Below are 18,317 nucleotides of genomic sequence, written 5' to 3' on the forward strand. Positions count from 1 at the left end.
TGACCTACAGCTGCAGACGCACAGACCCTTTGCCGATGAGATCGGCCACCCCTGGTTTATTGTGACGTGAGGGAAAATTCTGGGCTTTTTTTTTTTTTTCTTTTTGAAGCTGAACTAACTCGAAACCTGCAGATTTAATTGCAAATCCACATTGTGGGATTTTGGGTTTTGAAAATAGCAGTTTTGCAGTCACAAGTCATATTTATAGAAGACGAGATTTTTTTTTTTTTTTTAAATAACCAAAACTGCAGCACATGCCAGTTGGCTTCTTAAACTCCTTACGTAATAGAATTTTCAAATAGCGGCAGAAATCCTGCCTCATTTCCGCGTCCCTTAGACTCCTCGCTTACTGCTACAGTAACAGTGCTTTGCTGGATGACACCCTGTCCCTGTGTGTCTGTTCCCTTCTTTATACCCTAAGTCCTGCTGCAGCACGACCACGTTTTAGTCAGTAGCTGTGCCTGACGCATTTCAGAACATGGACGTTATCGATTCAACGGCAAGCAGTAGATGGCTGCGCCCAAGTGTCCGTATCCAGGCGTTCCCGTTTATTTAGGTTCCGACAGCTGCACGGTGTGTTCCTGCATGGCTCTCACACCTGGCTCTCACACCTGGCTCTGCCAGTGCAGCCGGGGAACGTGTCATCGACCGGCGTCCCTTTGGCCCCCGCCCACCGAATCGCCTGCTATAAACGGCACTCATCAAAGTTTTTCTGCTCTGTAGACATCCATCCATCCATCCATTTTCCAAACCGCTTATCCTACTGGGTCACGGGGGGGTCCGGAGCCTATCCTGGAAGCAATGGGCACGAGGCAGGGAACAACCCAGGATGGGGGGCCAGCCCATCGCAGGGCACACTCACACACCATTCACTCTCACATGCACACCTACGGGCAATTTAGCAAGTCCAATTAGCCTCAGCGTGTCTTTGGACTGTGGGGGGAAACCAGAGTACCCGGAGGAAACCCCACGACGACATGGGCAGAACATGCAAACCACACACATGTAACCCAGGCGGAGACTCGAACCCGGTCCCAGAGGTGTGAGGCAACAGTGCTAACCACTGCACCACCATGCCGCCCCATGCTCTGTAGACAGAGAACAGAACAAAAAATAGAATAGAAAAAAATAGAACAAGCCCAAATACAATCTACTTTGCACTGCTTTCCGACCTCCTGCGGATTCAAGAAGATTAGCATTAGCGTCGAGTCGAAAGCCCGACGAGCGTTTGTCGTCCCAAAAAGGAAAGTGAGTGATGTCATGGATTTAGCGCTAGGATGGGCCTGTTGCCAAGTGCACATCACTCTACCTGATTCTAAATAATTAGTCCAGCTCTCTGCTGAGAGCCAGGAAGCTGATTTGGTTAAATAACTGCAGGATGTTGCTGTGGTGTGATTAAAAATGCCCACATTAAGCTCACCACCATGCCTCAGGTGGTCGTGAATCATCGCATGGCCCCGCACTCCTGACGGCACTGTGCCCAATGTCGCCCCTGCACACTCTCTCGCTTTAAGCATGCGGCGTGTCGAATTAACGAGCGAGGGCAGTTCCGCAGAACCACGGGTCAGGGTGGATGACGTCCGTGAACCTGGAGGAGAGTCCAGTAGGACCCTTTATTCAGAACTGAATAACTGACTGTGGATAAACTTATAAAAACATATTAAATTGCTTTGACCTTTTTTGTATTAACCAAGTTTCATAGATTTCATAGCTTTCATAACTGTTTTTTTCTATGCATAAGTTTCTTTTGCAGTCTCTCTTGCTTTTGAGTTGGAGATCTGCAGGTTGGTATGAAAGCTTAGAGTCAAAATAGCATCTGGGTTGTGAGCACATCTCTGTAAGCTGAGATCTGGGTGTTAAATGCCCAGGAAGATGCCAGGCATAACTACAGCCCTGAGCCCAGCTCGCAGCTGAAAGGGAGATGGGTGCTGAGTACCATCCTCCGTCCTTATGAATGAGGACTTCGTCGTCTGCTTACACAAATTTTCAGGTGTCATGTGGCCAGTGTTGGGGAAGTTACTCACAAAAGCGGGGGAAAGTTCAGGTCTAGACAGTACAAATCCAGACCGAGGTTTTGAGTTCTCTGTAGCTCTTGATACTCAGCTGATTGGTTGAAACAAATCTTTGGTCTGAATTTGTACTTTTTGTACCTGAACTTCCCACCTCTGTCTGTAATGGATTACATTTGTGAGTAAATCCCCCAACACTGCGTGTCTGTGTCTGTGTGTGTCTGTGTGTGTCTGTGTGTGTGTATATGTGTGTGTCTGTGTGTGTGTGCGCGCACATGTCAGCGTGGGCGGGAGGGGGTTGCAGCGATTCGGATTCCGCCTCCGTTTCGCTCTCCTCTGCGATTTGCCCGGAGGGGAGCCTGTGATTGCCGATCCGTTGCTCTGGTGACGTGACGCCGGTCTTTCTACCGCCGACTGCGAATTTGCCAGTAACTGTCTGCATTGTCTGCATGTTGTCGGCAAGTGCTGGTGTCACGCTCATCCGCAGACGTGACCGCACGGAGACCTGTGCTGAGCATCATTAAGAGCTGCATTGGTCTCGCCTCACTCACACGGTTCCAGTGAGTGTAGGCAAGCTGACAAATGTAGAACTTCTTAAAAATTGAGGGTCCAGGCCAGTTCTTTTAATATCCTGAGTGATCATTTCAGGAATGCACACGCTTGTGCAGTCAGAGCATGTCGCACCTGCCATATAACTAGATATCCTAACCAGAATTCCTATTAAAGTGGCATATTTGTAGCAGATATATCTAATGGCTTTAGTTGGAATAAGCATGGTGTTCTGTTGCTTACAGGAGGGGCTTGTTTTGCCATGGTGTGCTGGGATCTCCATGAGGGTCATCGGACTGCTGTCTTGCAAACCTTTGTCTTGAAACAAAGCCATGATATGATGCTTATCTGGAACATGGTCGTGGTGCCGTCCGGACCATAACAATCATGGGGCCGGTGTACGGCAGCGGGGTAGACGCCGCTCCTCGCAGATGCTTATGCGTTCTGCTTTTATCTCCACATGATAGATCTCCCGTTTTCATGGTTGATTATCTCCATGTGACTCATAGCTCGCTTCCCCACTGTTTCTGGCTTGTGTGATTTTGTTTTATATGGTATCTGCAGCAATGAACAAGGCTGCTTGGAACAGCAAAGACCTGAAAACGGGAAGAATTTGGGAGTACATCAGGGGCCTGGTTGAGGTGGTTAGGGACGTGCACTTATAATCGAAAGATTACTGGTTCAAATCCCCGACCAGCAAGGTACCACTGAGGTACCCTGAGCAAGGTACCGCCCCCAAGGCATTGCTCCCCGGGCGCTGAATTAGCCGTCCCCTGTTATGTCACGATGTCACATATGGGTTAAATGCAGAGGACCTATTTCATTGTTGTGCACTTTGTGCTGTGGTTTGTCAACAATGACAACTAATGACTTTCCCTTCCTCCTTCTGCTTCACCATGCCTGGAGAACTTAGCCTTGTATGCAAAACAGATGACAGGTTAGGGCGGGGTAAGGGTTAAGGTTTTTTGGGATTAGGGTTTTTCCCATTTAAATCCTCATAATACAAGTGTGTGTGTGTGTGTGTGTGTGTGTAGGAGGGCTGGCACCTCTGTCTGTCTGCTTGTATAAATGTGGTTATGTTTTCACAGTGCACCATTTTTCAATTTCCAGTGTTCAAAAACCCATGGATAGCTTATTGGGGTTTTCAAGATTGTTTTAATGGTCTGTACTATTTTATGGTTATTTATGAAGTTTTTATCTCTTGGTTTATTCAGTTTGTTTTAATATCCATATTCTCTCACCATGAATGCAGCCGTAGTTGCTGGCATGGTGTTACGTCATTAGAACATGTTTTATAAATGTGTTTATAGAGGTCTTTGTAATGGAGTTTTGTCGCATGTTGGACACCTGTTCCCGGTGTGGGTGTTGACTGTGGCTCCCAGGTAGATTAAATATGCTGCTGATCCTGTCCCACACGCCATCCCATGTTCCACCACCCTCTACTTTCTGCATCTTTCGCACTGTGGCCTCCATTTTTGACCTCAGCCTTCCGAAGTAAATCTGCGCTTTATTTTCATTGGACAGAAGCGGGCCAGGGGCCAACTCCTGTTTGACAAAGTGTGCGATCACCTCAATCTTCTGGAGAAGGACTACTTTGGTCTCACCTTCCGGGACGTGGAAAACCAGAAGGTGCCGTTCCCCGCACTTCTGTTATGAAGGCTGCCATGTTTCATGGCGTTTTGGTTTGATTTCTGTTCATGACGATCACTGATATGTTCGTTTTGCAGAACTGGCTGGACCCTGCCAAGGAACTGAAGAAGCAGATAAGAAGTAAATCCCTAGGTGTCACTGGCCCCTTTCAATGGCTTCTGTAAATCATTTTGACCCCCGAGAAGCTCACATGTGTTATTGTACGCGAATTATTACAGGTGGCGCTTGGAGTTTCGCTTTCAATGTGAAGTTCTACCCTCCGGACCCTGCGCAGTTGTCTGAGGATATCACAAGGTGAAGGCCAGAGCCTAGCCCCCAAATGTGCTATAGAGAATCTATATTGTAGGGGAAATCCTATATGAAGGGAACCAATCAGAAAGTGGGTGTAGTGTCTCTCGGCCTCTGATTGGTCAAATTGTGTGAATGGCCCTCCAATAGGGGTACAGAGATTACTGTCTTTTGCCATGATTCATGTCTTTTATAAATAAAATGCCTTTTGTTATGTACAGAATAGCTGTGCAATTATTTTTGCATTTAAAAAGACGTGTTAGTTGAATCTATTATTAGGCAATATTATACATCTAAATCTAGCTAAATAAAGCCCCTTTTCACCACATTGTATTATCAGCGTTTAACTAAACAAAGCTCTGATGTTTGGTACCTTTCCCATTTTTACAATCTCATGCTTGGGTTCATCTATTAACCTTCAGTAGGTTTTGAACTGCAAATGGCCAGGGACTGGAGGTTTGCACATAGCCACCAGGGGTCACTGTACTGACGAACGCTCCCTGGTTCCTCAGGTATTACCTGTGCCTGCAGCTACGTGACGACGTCGTGTCGGGCCGCCTGCCCTGCTCCTTTGCCACACACACCGTCCTGGGCTCCTATACAGTCCAGTCGGAGCTGGGGGACTACGACCCGGAAGAGCTGGCCGCCGACTATGCCAGCGAGTTCCGCTTCGCGCCCAACCAGACCAAGGAGCTTGAGGAAAAAGTGATGGACCTCCACAAAAACTACAAGTGTGTGGTTGGTTGTCTCTCATGCTAAATTCCGCTGGATAACCAACCAGGGAGTCAGACAGCGAGTCACTGTTGAAACACCTTCATTTCCGTTTTCCTCAGGTTCCCATATCACATACCAAGTTAGCCTAATAGGCTAGTCTAGTGGATACAAAGATTTGGTGTATGGAAGGTCACTGTTTGAGTTTGGGTGATGCCGTAAGTCATAAGTCATTGATTGGCAGGCCTGTGCGTTAAAACTGGAGATAAGGTTGAGTTTCAATGGGATTATCGCCCAGTTTGGTGCCCGTTGTCACTCACCACAAGAGCAGAGAGCCATCAAATCCTAAAAGTGGTTGGGTGACGTCTACTCTTCGGAAGCAGTTTATGCAGAAGTCGTGTATGAAGTATGTGCCTGATCTGCACAGGATCATACAGGTGAGGAAAGCCATCCTCTGCTTAGACGTAGGAGATTGGACAGCGTAGTAAGTGCCAAGCACAGCGTGGCAGAACTGACATGCTGGGGACCCTAGCAACCGTGCTTCTCTCTCTCTCTCTCTCTCTCTCCGATCTCCCCAGAGGAATGACGCCTGCCGAAGCAGAAATGCACTTCCTAGAAAACGCCAAGAAGCTCTCCATGTATGGAGTGGACCTCCATCATGCCAAGGTAAGGAGGCCTCTCTGGGCACCAGGAACGATGGCGGTGCCAGTGTAGGTCACGCACTGGCAAAATTGACAGCATGTGGCACCTCTGATCGCTTACTTAGCTGCTGTTGACATGGTCTGTAATAGGAAGACCCAGGGACCATACCCTGTACTTTGGGCGGTGGGATTTCTCTGGAGAAGGCCCGTTACTTGTCTAAGTTACGTATCATTGGGTTTTGGCTCGCCGGTGTCAGCATGCTGCCCCCCACGGTGCCCCTTCTCAGCGAGGGTGGGGTTGGCAGCAGCTGTGTTGGCCGTTAGACAGAGATGGACAGAGTGCTATCAATCATGTATATCCCACAGTGTGTGTGTGTGTGTCTGTGTGTCTGTGTGTCTGTGTGTCTGTGTCTGTGTGTATGTATGTATGTATGTATGTATATGTATATATATATATATATATATGTGTATATATATGTATGTGTATTTTTTTTTCTTTTTTTCTTTTTTCAACCTCTTAATGACATTAAAAGAGCTTATTTAACCAAATGACAACCCACCTTAGAGATAATTAAAAGCTTTTTTTGTTCAGACATTGCCTGGGGAAACTTATGGAACTAGCGCTGGTCTGTCGTGTGGGCTATCCTGCATGGGCTATCCTGTTTGTCTTGTCTGCTGTTGTCACTGTGATGCCATCTGAGCTTGTCTGTACTTTAAAGATGCTCACCCACATGCCTCAAAATGAGGACAGACTAGCAGATAAGTCTGCGCTATAGAAGAATCTTGCTGTGAAATATTTACAAGTCATTGGTTCTCATAGAGTGTGTTGCTAAAATGCATAAGTAGGAGCAACATTTCCCTTCGTTTGGTTAGATCAGTCTGTGTCTTTTCTCTTTTCTCGCCAAATGGCCTAGTTGATAGGAAGCTTCTTTGAGTGCTTGGCTCCAGCTAAGAGGGAGGTAAGGCTGCATTCTGTGTGTTTCTGTGTCCGATGGTCCTTGTGCATGACCATAGAGCGTAGACCTCATCATCCCAGCGGCAGCACATGCCGAAGTGCCGCGGCTGGGTTTCTGTTCCCAGAGGACTAGTGTGATGAGGACGGGGTCCCTGCTCAGACTCTCCACTCATTCACGGTTCAGACCCGCAGAGGACTCGCTCCTAGACAACCCCCCCTCCCCCCCTTTCATCATGCACTCCAGTCATTTGGGGCAATCCCTATATTAACCCCATCCTGTATGTCCCTCCACAGGCGTTTGGTATCGATGTACATCCTCTGGGTTCGACAGCTTCTCCTTCCTCGCAGTCACTGAGTACAGCCTGTAAAACGGCAAAGCAACCAAGCAGACGAAGCCAAATTGCCGGAATCCGTGTCTTGACATTTCCGCGGTTCTGTATTCTCTTTGGCGGCGGGCGACGGGCACACCACGAGTAAACGGATAAGTGTGTGTGCGCGCGTGCGTGTCTACAATGCCGTCTAGTCATCTCGGATAAAATTCCGGCATAAAGGTGCCTTTCCTCCTTTTTGAAATTACGAAAAATGCACATTATATGAATATAATTTGAAAACCTACTTTCTGTTCCTTGCCGGACATTGACACTTGTAATTTGAACATACAGTTACTGCAATTTTCTTGCGGCGTGCAAAAACAAAAAAAAACAGTTTGTTTCTGGAGCTTCGGAACGTGAATATCAGGTGTCCGTCTCAATAATGGTTGCTGAAACCTCGTTTAGATTTTGAGCCGCGTCCTTTCTAGCCCCTAAGGGCCTCAATCATTAGGTATCTGCTTTGATCTGTCTGGTTTCGGCGCCTTCTCAGTACTCTCCGATTTCAGCTTACTTGGTGAAGGAATTGGGTGCTGTTGACGCCCAGCCAGCCATGATATGGGAACGGCCGATGAGAACCCCATTTCCCAGTCATAACCTCCTTCCCATTCTGAACCTGTGTGATCTTTGTCACGCGGAGCTCAAAGTAATTTTGTGGGCTTGTGTGTGTGTGTGTGGGGGGAGGATCGGCGGGCGACGCAGTGAACGGCGCTTGTGTTCACAGGACTCCGAGGGTGTCGAGATAATGCTCGGGGTCTGTGCCAGCGGACTGCTCATCTACCGCGACCGGCTGCGCATTAACAGGTTCGCCTGGCCGAAGGTTCTCAAGATCTCCTACAAGAGGAACAACTTCTACATCAAGATTCGCCCAGGGGAGGTAAACGCCGGTCAATTTGGTCGCATTCATAATGAAGACTGAAATAGTTCAAAGAATATGTCCCCTGGTTCGTTGCTGTGCATGGTCGTCTTGCCATGAGGATCATGCACGCTTTTTTTGAGTATTTGGTTGCTAAGCATACTTCTGTTCAAGAGACCGTGTTACTTTTTTGGGTTTAAGTCCCAGTACAAAAGCTCACATCCTGTGGCTTGAGAACTTAATATGAAAGTGTAATATCTGTATTATTAAGGCTGGTTTTTGTATTGCGGTTTTCTTGAATGCTTCTTATCCGGTAGAATAGAAAGAGCTTGATGGCTCTCTGTCTCCGGAGAAGGCCTTGAGAGAGGGCTGCTATTTCTCCTTGTCTGCCAAACACAGCAGCCCAGTAAAATGAGAATGTTTTTCCTGTTGTCCTTCGTCCCTGGGTGGTTGATGGATGTTGTTACACCTCAAAAGCTGGGTCTGCTGTCAGAATCCTGTTACCAGTACTGTAGGCTTATGGGAGTTTTACTTGCACAAAAATGTTCTGAGGACAGAAGGAAAAATGATTCAGAGAGAGAACCAATCAGATTGTAGAAGAGGTATGTCCAAGCAACTAGAAGAGGCGGGATCAACCTATCAAATGTCTTGGTCCCGCCTCGCAAATTGCTTAATGTGATTGGTTATCTCTGTGAACCAATCATTTTTCCTTCTGCCCTCAGAACATTTTTGTGTAAGTAAAACTCCCACGCGCTACTGTAGGCTTTGCCAGCCCTAAATGCGTAGTTGTCCCCTTTGTGTGTTGTATCGCCCCCTCCAGTTTGAACAATTTGAGAGCACCATCGGCTTCAAGCTCCCTAACCACAGAGCGGCCAAGAGGCTCTGGAAAGTCTGCGTGGAGCATCACACATTTTTCAGGTGAGCTCTAAGTAGACCTGTATCCTAGTTCCTGTCTGTGCAGGAGGTTAACCCTTTTCTAGAAAGCCAAACCTGTACTTAATGTGCATTGGTGGGACTTTTCTGTTTAAAAAAAAAACTGGTTTAAAATGGGTCAAACGGTTTGTAAACTCTTGAAGTTTTATTTTTTTGGTGAAATGATCATCATCGTTTTTACTGTCACACTATTGTCTTGCGTTTTCATGACCATAAAATAAATAGCAGGGTTGCTGCTGTTCCTACGAACGGTTTTACCTTGTTCTGCAGATTTGATCTTCTGCTGCTGGCTCACAGATTTTAAGATTACTGGAAATCTCTGGTGTTTCTCCACTTCAAATTGAAAATGAAAGGATAAACATTTGTCCGCCTGGGTTCTGTTTACTCCGTTCACCACACTCGAGCGTATAAACAGATTAGAGCTCGCAAGAGCCAAAAAACACACATTGTATTTCATTGGTTCAGGCATCCACTCTCTGATACCTTAGTAGTTTGTCCACATGAAAATGCAGAGGATATTCATCTCGTTTACTCAGCGCAGTCAGGCAGCCGGAGCCGATTTCATTACTGGGCTGCCTCTCTCAGAAATTGACAAAGCGTAAAATGAATATTACAGTAGATTCAACACGGAGTGTTTTGAGGTACCTTCAGTAATAAAGGTTAGGCTGAAGACTACCCGCAAAGCTTGGTTTATCGGGATAGTTTAAGGGTGAATCGGTTTGTCGGGGTGGGGGGTGTATGGAGGGGAAGCGTGTATATTTCACCGCGCACGTTTCCCCAAGCGATTCTACGCAGTCAATGCCAAGCGTGCCAGGCTGTGTCACTGTGCCCAGCCGCCCCCTACAAATAGACCAAAGTGTGACTCGGTTTGTAGCCAAGCATCTGCTTTGTGTCGATGGCTGACAAAACAAATCTGATAACGTTATTGAATCTGTTAACAGCCTGTCCGCGAAGAGGTTGCAGTTTGCTTTCTTCAGCTGAAAACAAAGCCTGGTTTTATAAGCAGCACTCGGGTCCAACTGTGTAAAGTACACTAAGTGCGAAAGACTTTTTATTTGTATGTGATGATGTCAAAAACGTATGAGAAGCTTCGCTTTTTCAAAAAGGGACCATCTGCTCTTTGAAGGCGGTTTAGTACATTTTAAACCGCAGATCCCACCACGGTGATCAGTGGATTTGTATTTGGTTCGCTTTTGTGCAGAAAAAATTCTCTTAGTACTGTAATTGGACTGACTAATATGGGTAATTAGCATGTGACAGACACCACTGTAATTAGGGACTGTGACATGAGGGGGATAGAACTGCTCATGGCATTGAGAATAGGGTGATGTCCAGAGCCCTTCCCAGTTCCATAAGCCCCCTTCTCTCTCCCTCCCTTTCTCCCCCCCCAGGCTGGTGTCCCCGGAGGCCCCCCCTAAGAAGTTCCTCACGCTGGGCTCCAAGTTCCGCTACAGTGGCCGCACGCAGGCCCAGACCCGGTGGGCCAGCTCAAAGATCATGCGGCCCGCGCCATACTTCGAGCGCTCCGCCAGCAAACGCTACACCATGTCCCGCAGCCTGGACGGGGGTGGGTGACGTCAGCCGGAATCCCACGCCTTCGATCGGGAGCCGGACCACACTACCAGTTTATCAGTTCCTCCCAGGCCACCGCCGATGTCTTTAATTATCAAGGCGTGCGAGGGACAGCTGTGATGTATGGCCGGTGTTAAACCTAGTTTGGATTTGCTGTGTGCCATTTCCAAACAGCAGGGATTACCTGTTCTGCTCTGTGGAGATATGGGGCATTTTCATTGCCTTTGTTCCAAAATGTAGTTTCTCTTAGTAGCGGCTTAATTAGAGACATCCTCCCGTTTCCATGGTACTCCCAGTCCAGTGCGGCGGCCAGCTGCCGTTTGACTGGCTGCCACCGGCTGAGCTCTGAGCTGCCCACGGCGAGCATGCTATCGCGCGAATGCTAACGCCTTCATCCACTAATGAATCCCGCTATAAAGAGAGGCCCGATATTCACAGCAGTAGTTTTCTTTCTTCATACAGCTTAATTTTACGCGGCTTTCAGGTGAGGGCTGTGCGTCTCAGTCCACAATTCAGCATGTTTTTTAGAGATTAGCCAGCATATTAGACTGTATTAAGAGACCGCTGTAACCGTCAGGCAGCCTGCTGTCCCTCGCTCTGGCTTTCCCTTATTCATTACTCACTGTTGAATCCCCTCGGGTTTTTGAGTCATATGACCTGCGGTGGCTTCTACAGCTACCTGTGCCCCCCCCCACCGCCCTCGTATTTGGCCTCACAGTATGGTGCTGTCTAAGTATCTGAAAAGAGATACCGGCCTTTGTGGATTTGATTCGACGTCGCCCTAGAGTGACTTTACAGAAGGAGTGAGTAGCGGTGGTTTTTTTGCGTGCTGCTTCAAACGCTAAAGACCGCTCGAGGCTAACCCCGATGAATAATATGGGTTTTTCCTGAGATTTTTTTTTTTCTGCATTTTTAGAGCTGTTAGCGTGCATTTCTCTCAATGGGCGTGACGTGAATTTTAACGAAGTCTTTTCCCTCCTAATTAGCATCTCCTCTGTGACATGGCTTTAGTGACTGACAGACCCCAAATACTCATCATACCTCTCCTCTCCACTGCAGAGGTGGGTACTGTCCAGTACAGCACTGCCAAGGCCATCGCCACCAGTGACCTGATCACCACCGTAACGCCAGAGAAGAAGGCGGAGGAAGAAAGGGCTGAGGAAGAGGAGGAGAAGACGAATGCCACAGAGGCGTCGGAGCCAGCCCCAACCACGCCGGTCAAATACGACACCAAGGTCCGTCGCGGTACCTTTCCGGAACATTCCGGCTTGTGCTTGTTTAAATGTGTAGCTCTGCCGCTGCTGTTTGGTTACAGATTCATTCCAGTTACGCTCTCCAAAAAGATGGAGACGTCAGAGAATGACTTGATAAGGAAACGGTTAACTGGGCTCTCTTCCAAAGAGCGAGTCAAAGTAAAACTGGAATTAAAACCACAACATTCCAGAAAAAGGTGGAGGTCGGAACAGTCCAGGTTACTGGAGCACAGAACCCGAAACAGGCGGATCTTAATGCCTTGATGTGTTTGGGGGAGAGGAGCTTTCTTTCACCTCGACGTTCACGAGACATAATGAGTGTGAACCCTCCTCATTCTCACCTTCACCTGTTTATGGATGCAGAGCGAGTTGTGGACACACCGGGGTGGAAATAATCTAGACAGAGGGCTCTAGTGAGCAACTGAGTCATTATGTCGCATGTACATTTAAATATATATGTAAATCCCTGCAGTCGCTAGAGAGGAATTAAATGAGGTAGTGGGACCCCTATAGGTACAGCTCATGCATTTTGATTGCTGATCCAGGTCAGTACACATGGACGGCAGCGATACTGATATGATGTGTAATGAGATACTTTCTCACCACAGCAAGAATAAACCTGTAACTCCCCTTATACCTTAATAATCTTAATAAGGGGTCGCGGTTGGCCAAGCTCCCTGCACGGCTCAGGTGTTGCCAAATGAAGTGTTGGTATTCAAAGAATAAGCAATTGCACTTCAAGCAATCGCAAAAAAAGGGGGGGGGTAAAAGTATGGCTGTTGCATTGTGGGTAACCCCGTAACTGAGCAGTGCCTGGGATGCTACCGCCACTGCCATGACTGCATTAGCGTCACTATATGTCTCTGAGTGCGAGTCTTGAAATGCCATCAGCTCCAGACGAAGATCGTCTCCCTGATAGCCGCCCCGCCGCGACCCCCATGATGTAGATGATGGTTTCTGATTTGCTCTATACTAATTAGTCTTCTTTCTTGTCCTTTCTTTGACCCTGCACTGTACTTGTGCGTGCGTGCGTGTGTGTGTACGCTTCCCGGCATCTGCATTGCCCTTCCTACCTCCCCCCTCCCCCACACATAGTCCCACCCCTTCTCCCCCGACCCGCTGTCCCCTGAGCTGTCCCTGCCTTCCTCCCCGGTGTCGTCCGCCCGCGTGCGGCGGAGGCGTAGGGGGGGTTCCCGGCAGCGAGCCATGTCGGTTAGCCCTGCCAAGAGCGGCGCGGGCTGCCGGTGGCGGCAGGCTTGCGCGGACCGCCGGGAGGCGCTCCTGGAGGAGCAGGCCCTACTGCTGTCCGCCCGCAAACAGCGGCTGGACCCCCGGAAGGGCGGCACCCTCTTCTCCTTCTCCCTGCACCTCCCTGACCTGTCTACTTTTCTGGACGAGGATGGCTACCTCGCCTTCCCCGACCTGTCTGAGATCCGCCTGCTCCCTGAGAGCGTGCAACACCTCCTTCCCATCCGCTCTCCCTCTCTCATCCCCTGCTTCCTCTTCATCTTCTTCTTCTTGCTCTCCACCTCCTTCTCCGTCCCCTACGCTCTCACGCTCTCCTTCCCCCTGGCTCTTTGCCTCTGCTTCCTGGAGCCCAAGGCGGCCTCCTTGGGCACCTCGCTTGCCCAGGGCCTGAATTACAGTTCAGAGGAAGAGGTGTGTCCCTCAGTCCGAAACGCACGGCAGCTCCGCAGCCTCGTCAGTGCCTCAGTCCTGACCCGTGTCAGTGCTATCTCAGTGCTCCTTACTTTCAGAACCTCATCTCTGCCCCGCTGCTCGATACCGGAGCTCTAAGATGCTTCCCGGCTTCTCCTGTTTTGCTAGAGATGTTTGTCATGTGTTCCGTGAGGGTTACACACAAAGTTTGGTTTTTGGTTATTTATTAATCAGAAATATAATGAGGTAAATGTATAATGACTCCAAACATTCTGCACTCATAAATTTTAAATATCTTCTGAATAATATCCTGCAATCTTTCCACAAACACAGCTGTAAAATGCATCGTTAGTAATCAACTAACAAAAGCACCCACAGACCTAGGAAAAGTTCTTTTTTTTTTTTCTTTTTCCCCACAAAAACCATTTAATATTGCGAAAGCTAATCTTTTGTACTGAATTGTTCTCGTTCTTATCAATATGGCAGCTACAGGGGAATTTTAACATTTTGCTTTTAATTTATGCAAATACACTTTGTGCCAACCCTTAATCAGCCTGCGTGTAAATCCATCGCAGTCGTCATCCCATGGACTGAAAGCACTACGGCAGCAGCTGCATGAAGCACACATTGCAACATGCCCGCGTTGTCTGTCCTGTGTAGGAGTTTCTCTGCATTGCGACTTGCCAGCGGCGGGCTCGCCCAGTCAGGCCATATTAAGCCCAAGACTGGCTTACCTTCTCGCTTGGAACTAAACAAAAGCAGTTCCCCTTCAAAGAAGAGCGCCGCCTTGTGGAGGCACTGGCTGTCTCCTTGATGGAATATCCCACCTGCAAATGCTGTGCTACCTTGGATGGCACCCCCCCCCTTCCTGAACGCCAAGACAGCTGCTGATTGGCTTATTGTGGCGCTTCGGATGTGTCCCTGGCCAAACGATGTCACCGCACGTGGCAGAGTTGATGCAGATAGACTGCTCCACCGACGCTCATTATATATATGGCTGGTAAAGAGGGGGCTCTGAAAGTCAGGTGACTGCTTTAGCAGAACAATATTTCCCGGTTTATAAATGCATAGTATATAATATAAGGACAAAGGTTAGCCATTCTGAGGCTGTCTACCTCAAACATTGGCGAAAGGAATGTCTCTTAAAATTGGGCATGGGATGAAGTTCAGCCGAGACACGGGCACCTGGCTTTCCAGATAAAGTCCAGCAACAGGGTATTTGTAGGTTTGCCTCCAGGCTTTATTTAATTTGAGACTGCAGTCCATTGTGTCACACATGATCAATTTCCCAAAGATCCAAACTTCCTCTGAGTCTGTCTGAGAACTTCAGCTTGCTTGTCTCATCTTCCACGGTGGCCGTCCGTCTCTCGCTTGCCTGTTTGCCTCCACGACAGTCCCATCCGTGAACGTGAACACGTGAGTCTGTGTGCCCGGGCTGCTGTTCGCCGTGTACGTGAGCCACTGATGAGATGGGTTTTTCTCTCTGTTTCCCCGCCTTCCGCTTGGATTCCCCCGTAAACTTGTCTGGTAAAAACCTAAAACAGACCGACAGTGAGCAGACTGACTTTGCGTGCGACGGAGAAACGACGGCCACAGAGGTGTGTACATCCGCTGCTCCTGCCGGCTCCATACCCCCTGACGGGAGGCTCGTGTGGTCTTGCATGTGGTGCTAAATCGACAGGCTAACAGAAGCCAGGGTTTATTTTTAGCCGCCGTAGTGATGCACTTAGATGTTCCCTCTTGTCTTGGCGTGTGTCCGTAAAGGACGGGCACAATGTCTGCTACCGACTTGGTGACTGTTTTCTTCAAGTAATCAGTGTAACTCCCAGAGGTACCACTGCTTACCATCAACCTCCTCCCTGCCAACATACTTTCATAACCATTGAAGTAGATGACCTTTGTCGTAATTCTGTTCTGGTTTTCATACGAGCTTTAGTGACAAATGACACGATGGGAAACTGTTTATATACCCTATTACAGTAATACCCTGTTTTTCAAACATCCATCAAAACATTTAGATCATTTCTGTTGTTTTTTTCCACCCGTGACTAATATTGATCTTCAACTAATGTGCCTTGAAGCGAAATCGGCATAAAAATCTCTGCAAAGGAATGCGATTCAAAGCCTAAACAAGGAAACAAAATCGAATTTCATTTCAGTGAATCATGCAAGTTTTGTTTTATTGTATTATGCACATTGTATTATGTATGAGAGGCTGTGGCACACAGGGAGTCTCCAGAGCCTCCCCAGTGATGGGACTAAAATGTCTCGGGGGGGGGGGGGGTCTTTGAGGCTTAGGGTGTGTCCCTTGCAGCCTGAAGGCTTCCTCAGCAGATCCCGATAGGTTATTTATTGCACAGCCTGTCACCACGCTGTGTTCTTCCCCATTTCATTCCTTACTCTGCCTCTAACTCTTCTTTCTCTGCTTTTACTCAATGCTTTCAGTCGGACCAGGAGGAGGAGTCAGAAATGAGGACTCAGGTATCTGGGGTCCTGTTTTTCTCAGCCAATTACAGGCCCCTCTCTTCCGTTGTGGGGTCACTGCGAGATGCTTAGGGATGACGCCTAGATGTGTAGGAGCAGTGAGAATTTAATGGTTTTTGTTTGGTTTTTTTTCTGAAAAGAGGAAGTGGCATGTGACCCAGGTTCTGGCCGATCTGTTCTCGAGATGCACGCCTGAAACCTGAGCCATATATTTGAATTTGTCCACTTAAGCATCTCCCCACTCCTCTCTCTCCAGTATAGCTTCATAAGGCGAGTGAAAGGGGACAATGTATTTGTGAAACACAGTAATCTGATGCTAGAGGTTTGTATGCGGCAGGATGCATGCAGAATGCTTTCTTTTGAGAAGCTGAACCATGTACGTTAACATTACCTGCATGGAGACCTGATGTCTCAGATCTTTAAGAAAACAAACTGGTTAACTGTTTTTGTGCTCTCCCGTTGTCACTGTGGTCGTATGTATTTTGGTTGCAGTGTTTTAATAAGCTAACTCCATTTTTTTTACATGAGGTGCGCTTAAGACTTAACACCTGGGTATTTTGGATGTAAACACTAGGATTCGTTGTTGTGAACTGCTTGTGCTTAGCCTTCCTGACTCTGTGGAAGGCATGCTTGTCTTTAGTATTTAGTGACGCCAGTTTAGTGGTCTAACCCAGTGATTCCCAATCCGGTCCTCTGGGAGCCCACAGTCTGGCTGTTGTGTATATGGCACAGTCAGATGGCTGTTGTGTATATCCATGTTCATCCTCTCTCTGAGCTCCCTGCCAGACAGTCCACATTTTCGCTCCCTCATAGAAGCAAAAATGTGGACTGTCTGTGCATCCCCAAGGGCAGGATTGGGAAACACTGGTCTAACCTATTAATAGCTAAAGTTATGCAGCACGTCTGAGTGGTCTCTGCTCCGTCATCTGTGCCACCTCCTTTAAAATCAACACCCTGTGCGTTTGTGTGGATTTTTTTTCCCCTCCTTTTAATTTTTAATCGATGGTTGGCCAGGAATCTGCAACCCCAGAGGAGCTTGTCAAACGGCAGACCAATATAAGCGAGTTAAAGAGGTCGTTTTTGGAGACTGGCTCGGACACTTCCGGGCTCACAGAATGGGAGAAGAGGCTGTCCGCGTCCCCCGTGAGGTCCCCAAGGCTGGATGAGGCACCCATGATCGAGCCCCTCACACCCGAGGATGTAAGCTGCAGTGCTGATTCGAGCAGGACTGCGACCTCACCATGCTTCTCGGTTTCCATTATGATCTGGGTGTCGCTAAGCAGCCTGCAAGGTGGTAGGAAGCTGTAAGAAATTAGAACCCTCTGGTTGTTTTACGCCCTTGAAATGAAGGACTTCAGTGTCTGAAGCTCCATTAGATGGGTCCGATGCTTTGGCATACAGCTTCGAGACTGTCTGTCCTCCTTCCTTATTTGCTCTGCTTGTTCACGTTAGACAAAAATGCTCATTCTTAAACGTGAAGCAGCCAGATGAGATGGGATTTTATGGTGAAAGAAAGATTGGTTAGCGCAGGGATGGCCAATCTTATCCGCAAAGGGCCAGTGTGTACGCAGGTTTTTGGGGTAACCTTTTGGTCATCTGTTCAAACCCAGGTGTGAGGACTCTTCAGCCAATCCATCCTCTAATTAGTAATCTAATTAGGGAGTAGCAGCAAATACCCACATACACAGTGGCCCTTTCTGGATAAAATTGCCCACCCCTGCAGTAGAGCTTTGTCTAACAAAGGACAATCTGATAGGATTACCATATAGAAGATTTCAGATTATTGCTATGTAACGTGTATTCATTAGCTTGTCATTGAAAGCATCCATTATTTCTTTGCTTCTTTGTCTCTCGTAAATCTTGATGGCTGTTGTGTATATAACCAAAGACTGCTGAAGAAGTCATGTACTCCTATAAAAACTGCATGCCCCAGAATTTGCATCGCTTGGGATTCATGTTCAGTTAAACGAGAGCTGTCCCAGAAAACGCAACTCTGGCCAGCGCCGATTGTTCTTTGTTTGGTCGCTCAGTCTCTCTTCTGCATCTGCAGACCAAAGAAGACTCTGAAGCAACCGACATGGACATCCTGAAGCACAACGCCAGTGTTCCTGACGGCAAACCTGTCCAGGTAGGGAGCCTTTGGCCACTGATCCCATATCTGTGTACGCTGACTTTCTCGTGACTTCCTGTATGTAGGCTGCTGCTGCCAGGTTGTAAAGAGGAGCAATTCTTTGGTGACACCTGCCAGTCAATCAGTTACGAACAGCATGGTGGTGGGGGGGGGGGGGGTGTCCGTCGTCTTTGCCTTGAGCATCTCTAAATTAGACCAGGGAATACAGGACTGATAAGGAAGTGGGTTATCAGAAGAAGGAATAAGCAAAAGGAAAAA

General features: G+C 47.9%; 1 protein-coding gene across 12 annotated transcripts in view; it reads left to right on the top strand.

Moving 5' to 3' along the window:
- Positions 1–18,317, top strand: part of LOC125725273 (band 4.1-like protein 3) — a 28,082-nt gene that overhangs the window by 981 nt on the left and 8,784 nt on the right. For 4 of the 12 annotated variants that reach the window (XM_049002047.1, XM_049002050.1, XM_049002052.1 and 1 more), the window contains exons 2-17: positions 4,083–4,187; positions 4,286–4,328; positions 4,427–4,502; positions 5,009–5,227; positions 5,786–5,873; positions 6,763–6,807; positions 7,896–8,048; positions 8,848–8,945; positions 10,352–10,527; positions 11,592–11,767; positions 12,881–13,444; positions 14,989–15,042; positions 15,890–15,925; positions 16,185–16,250; positions 16,943–17,128; positions 17,979–18,056. In XM_049002047.1, coding sequence (XP_048858004.1) covers positions 4,083–4,187; positions 4,286–4,328; positions 4,427–4,502; positions 5,009–5,227; positions 5,786–5,873; positions 6,763–6,807; positions 7,896–8,048; positions 8,848–8,945; positions 10,352–10,527; positions 11,592–11,767; positions 12,881–13,444; positions 14,989–15,042; positions 15,890–15,925; positions 16,185–16,250; positions 16,943–17,128; positions 17,979–18,056 — 2,163 coding nt within the window. The remainder of the gene's footprint in view (positions 1–4,082; positions 4,188–4,285; positions 4,329–4,426; positions 4,503–5,008; positions 5,228–5,785; positions 5,874–6,762; positions 6,808–7,895; positions 8,049–8,847; positions 8,946–10,351; positions 10,528–11,591; positions 11,768–12,880; positions 13,445–14,988; positions 15,043–15,889; positions 15,926–16,184; positions 16,251–16,942; positions 17,129–17,978; positions 18,057–18,317) is intronic. The other 8 variants (XM_049002049.1, XM_049002054.1, XM_049002048.1 and 5 more) reach the window with 8 other exon arrangements.

This window comes from Brienomyrus brachyistius, unplaced genomic scaffold (assembly GCF_023856365.1).
Source record: "Brienomyrus brachyistius isolate T26 unplaced genomic scaffold, BBRACH_0.4 scaffold64, whole genome shotgun sequence".
Lineage (NCBI taxonomy): Eukaryota > Metazoa > Chordata > Actinopteri > Osteoglossiformes > Mormyridae > Brienomyrus > Brienomyrus brachyistius.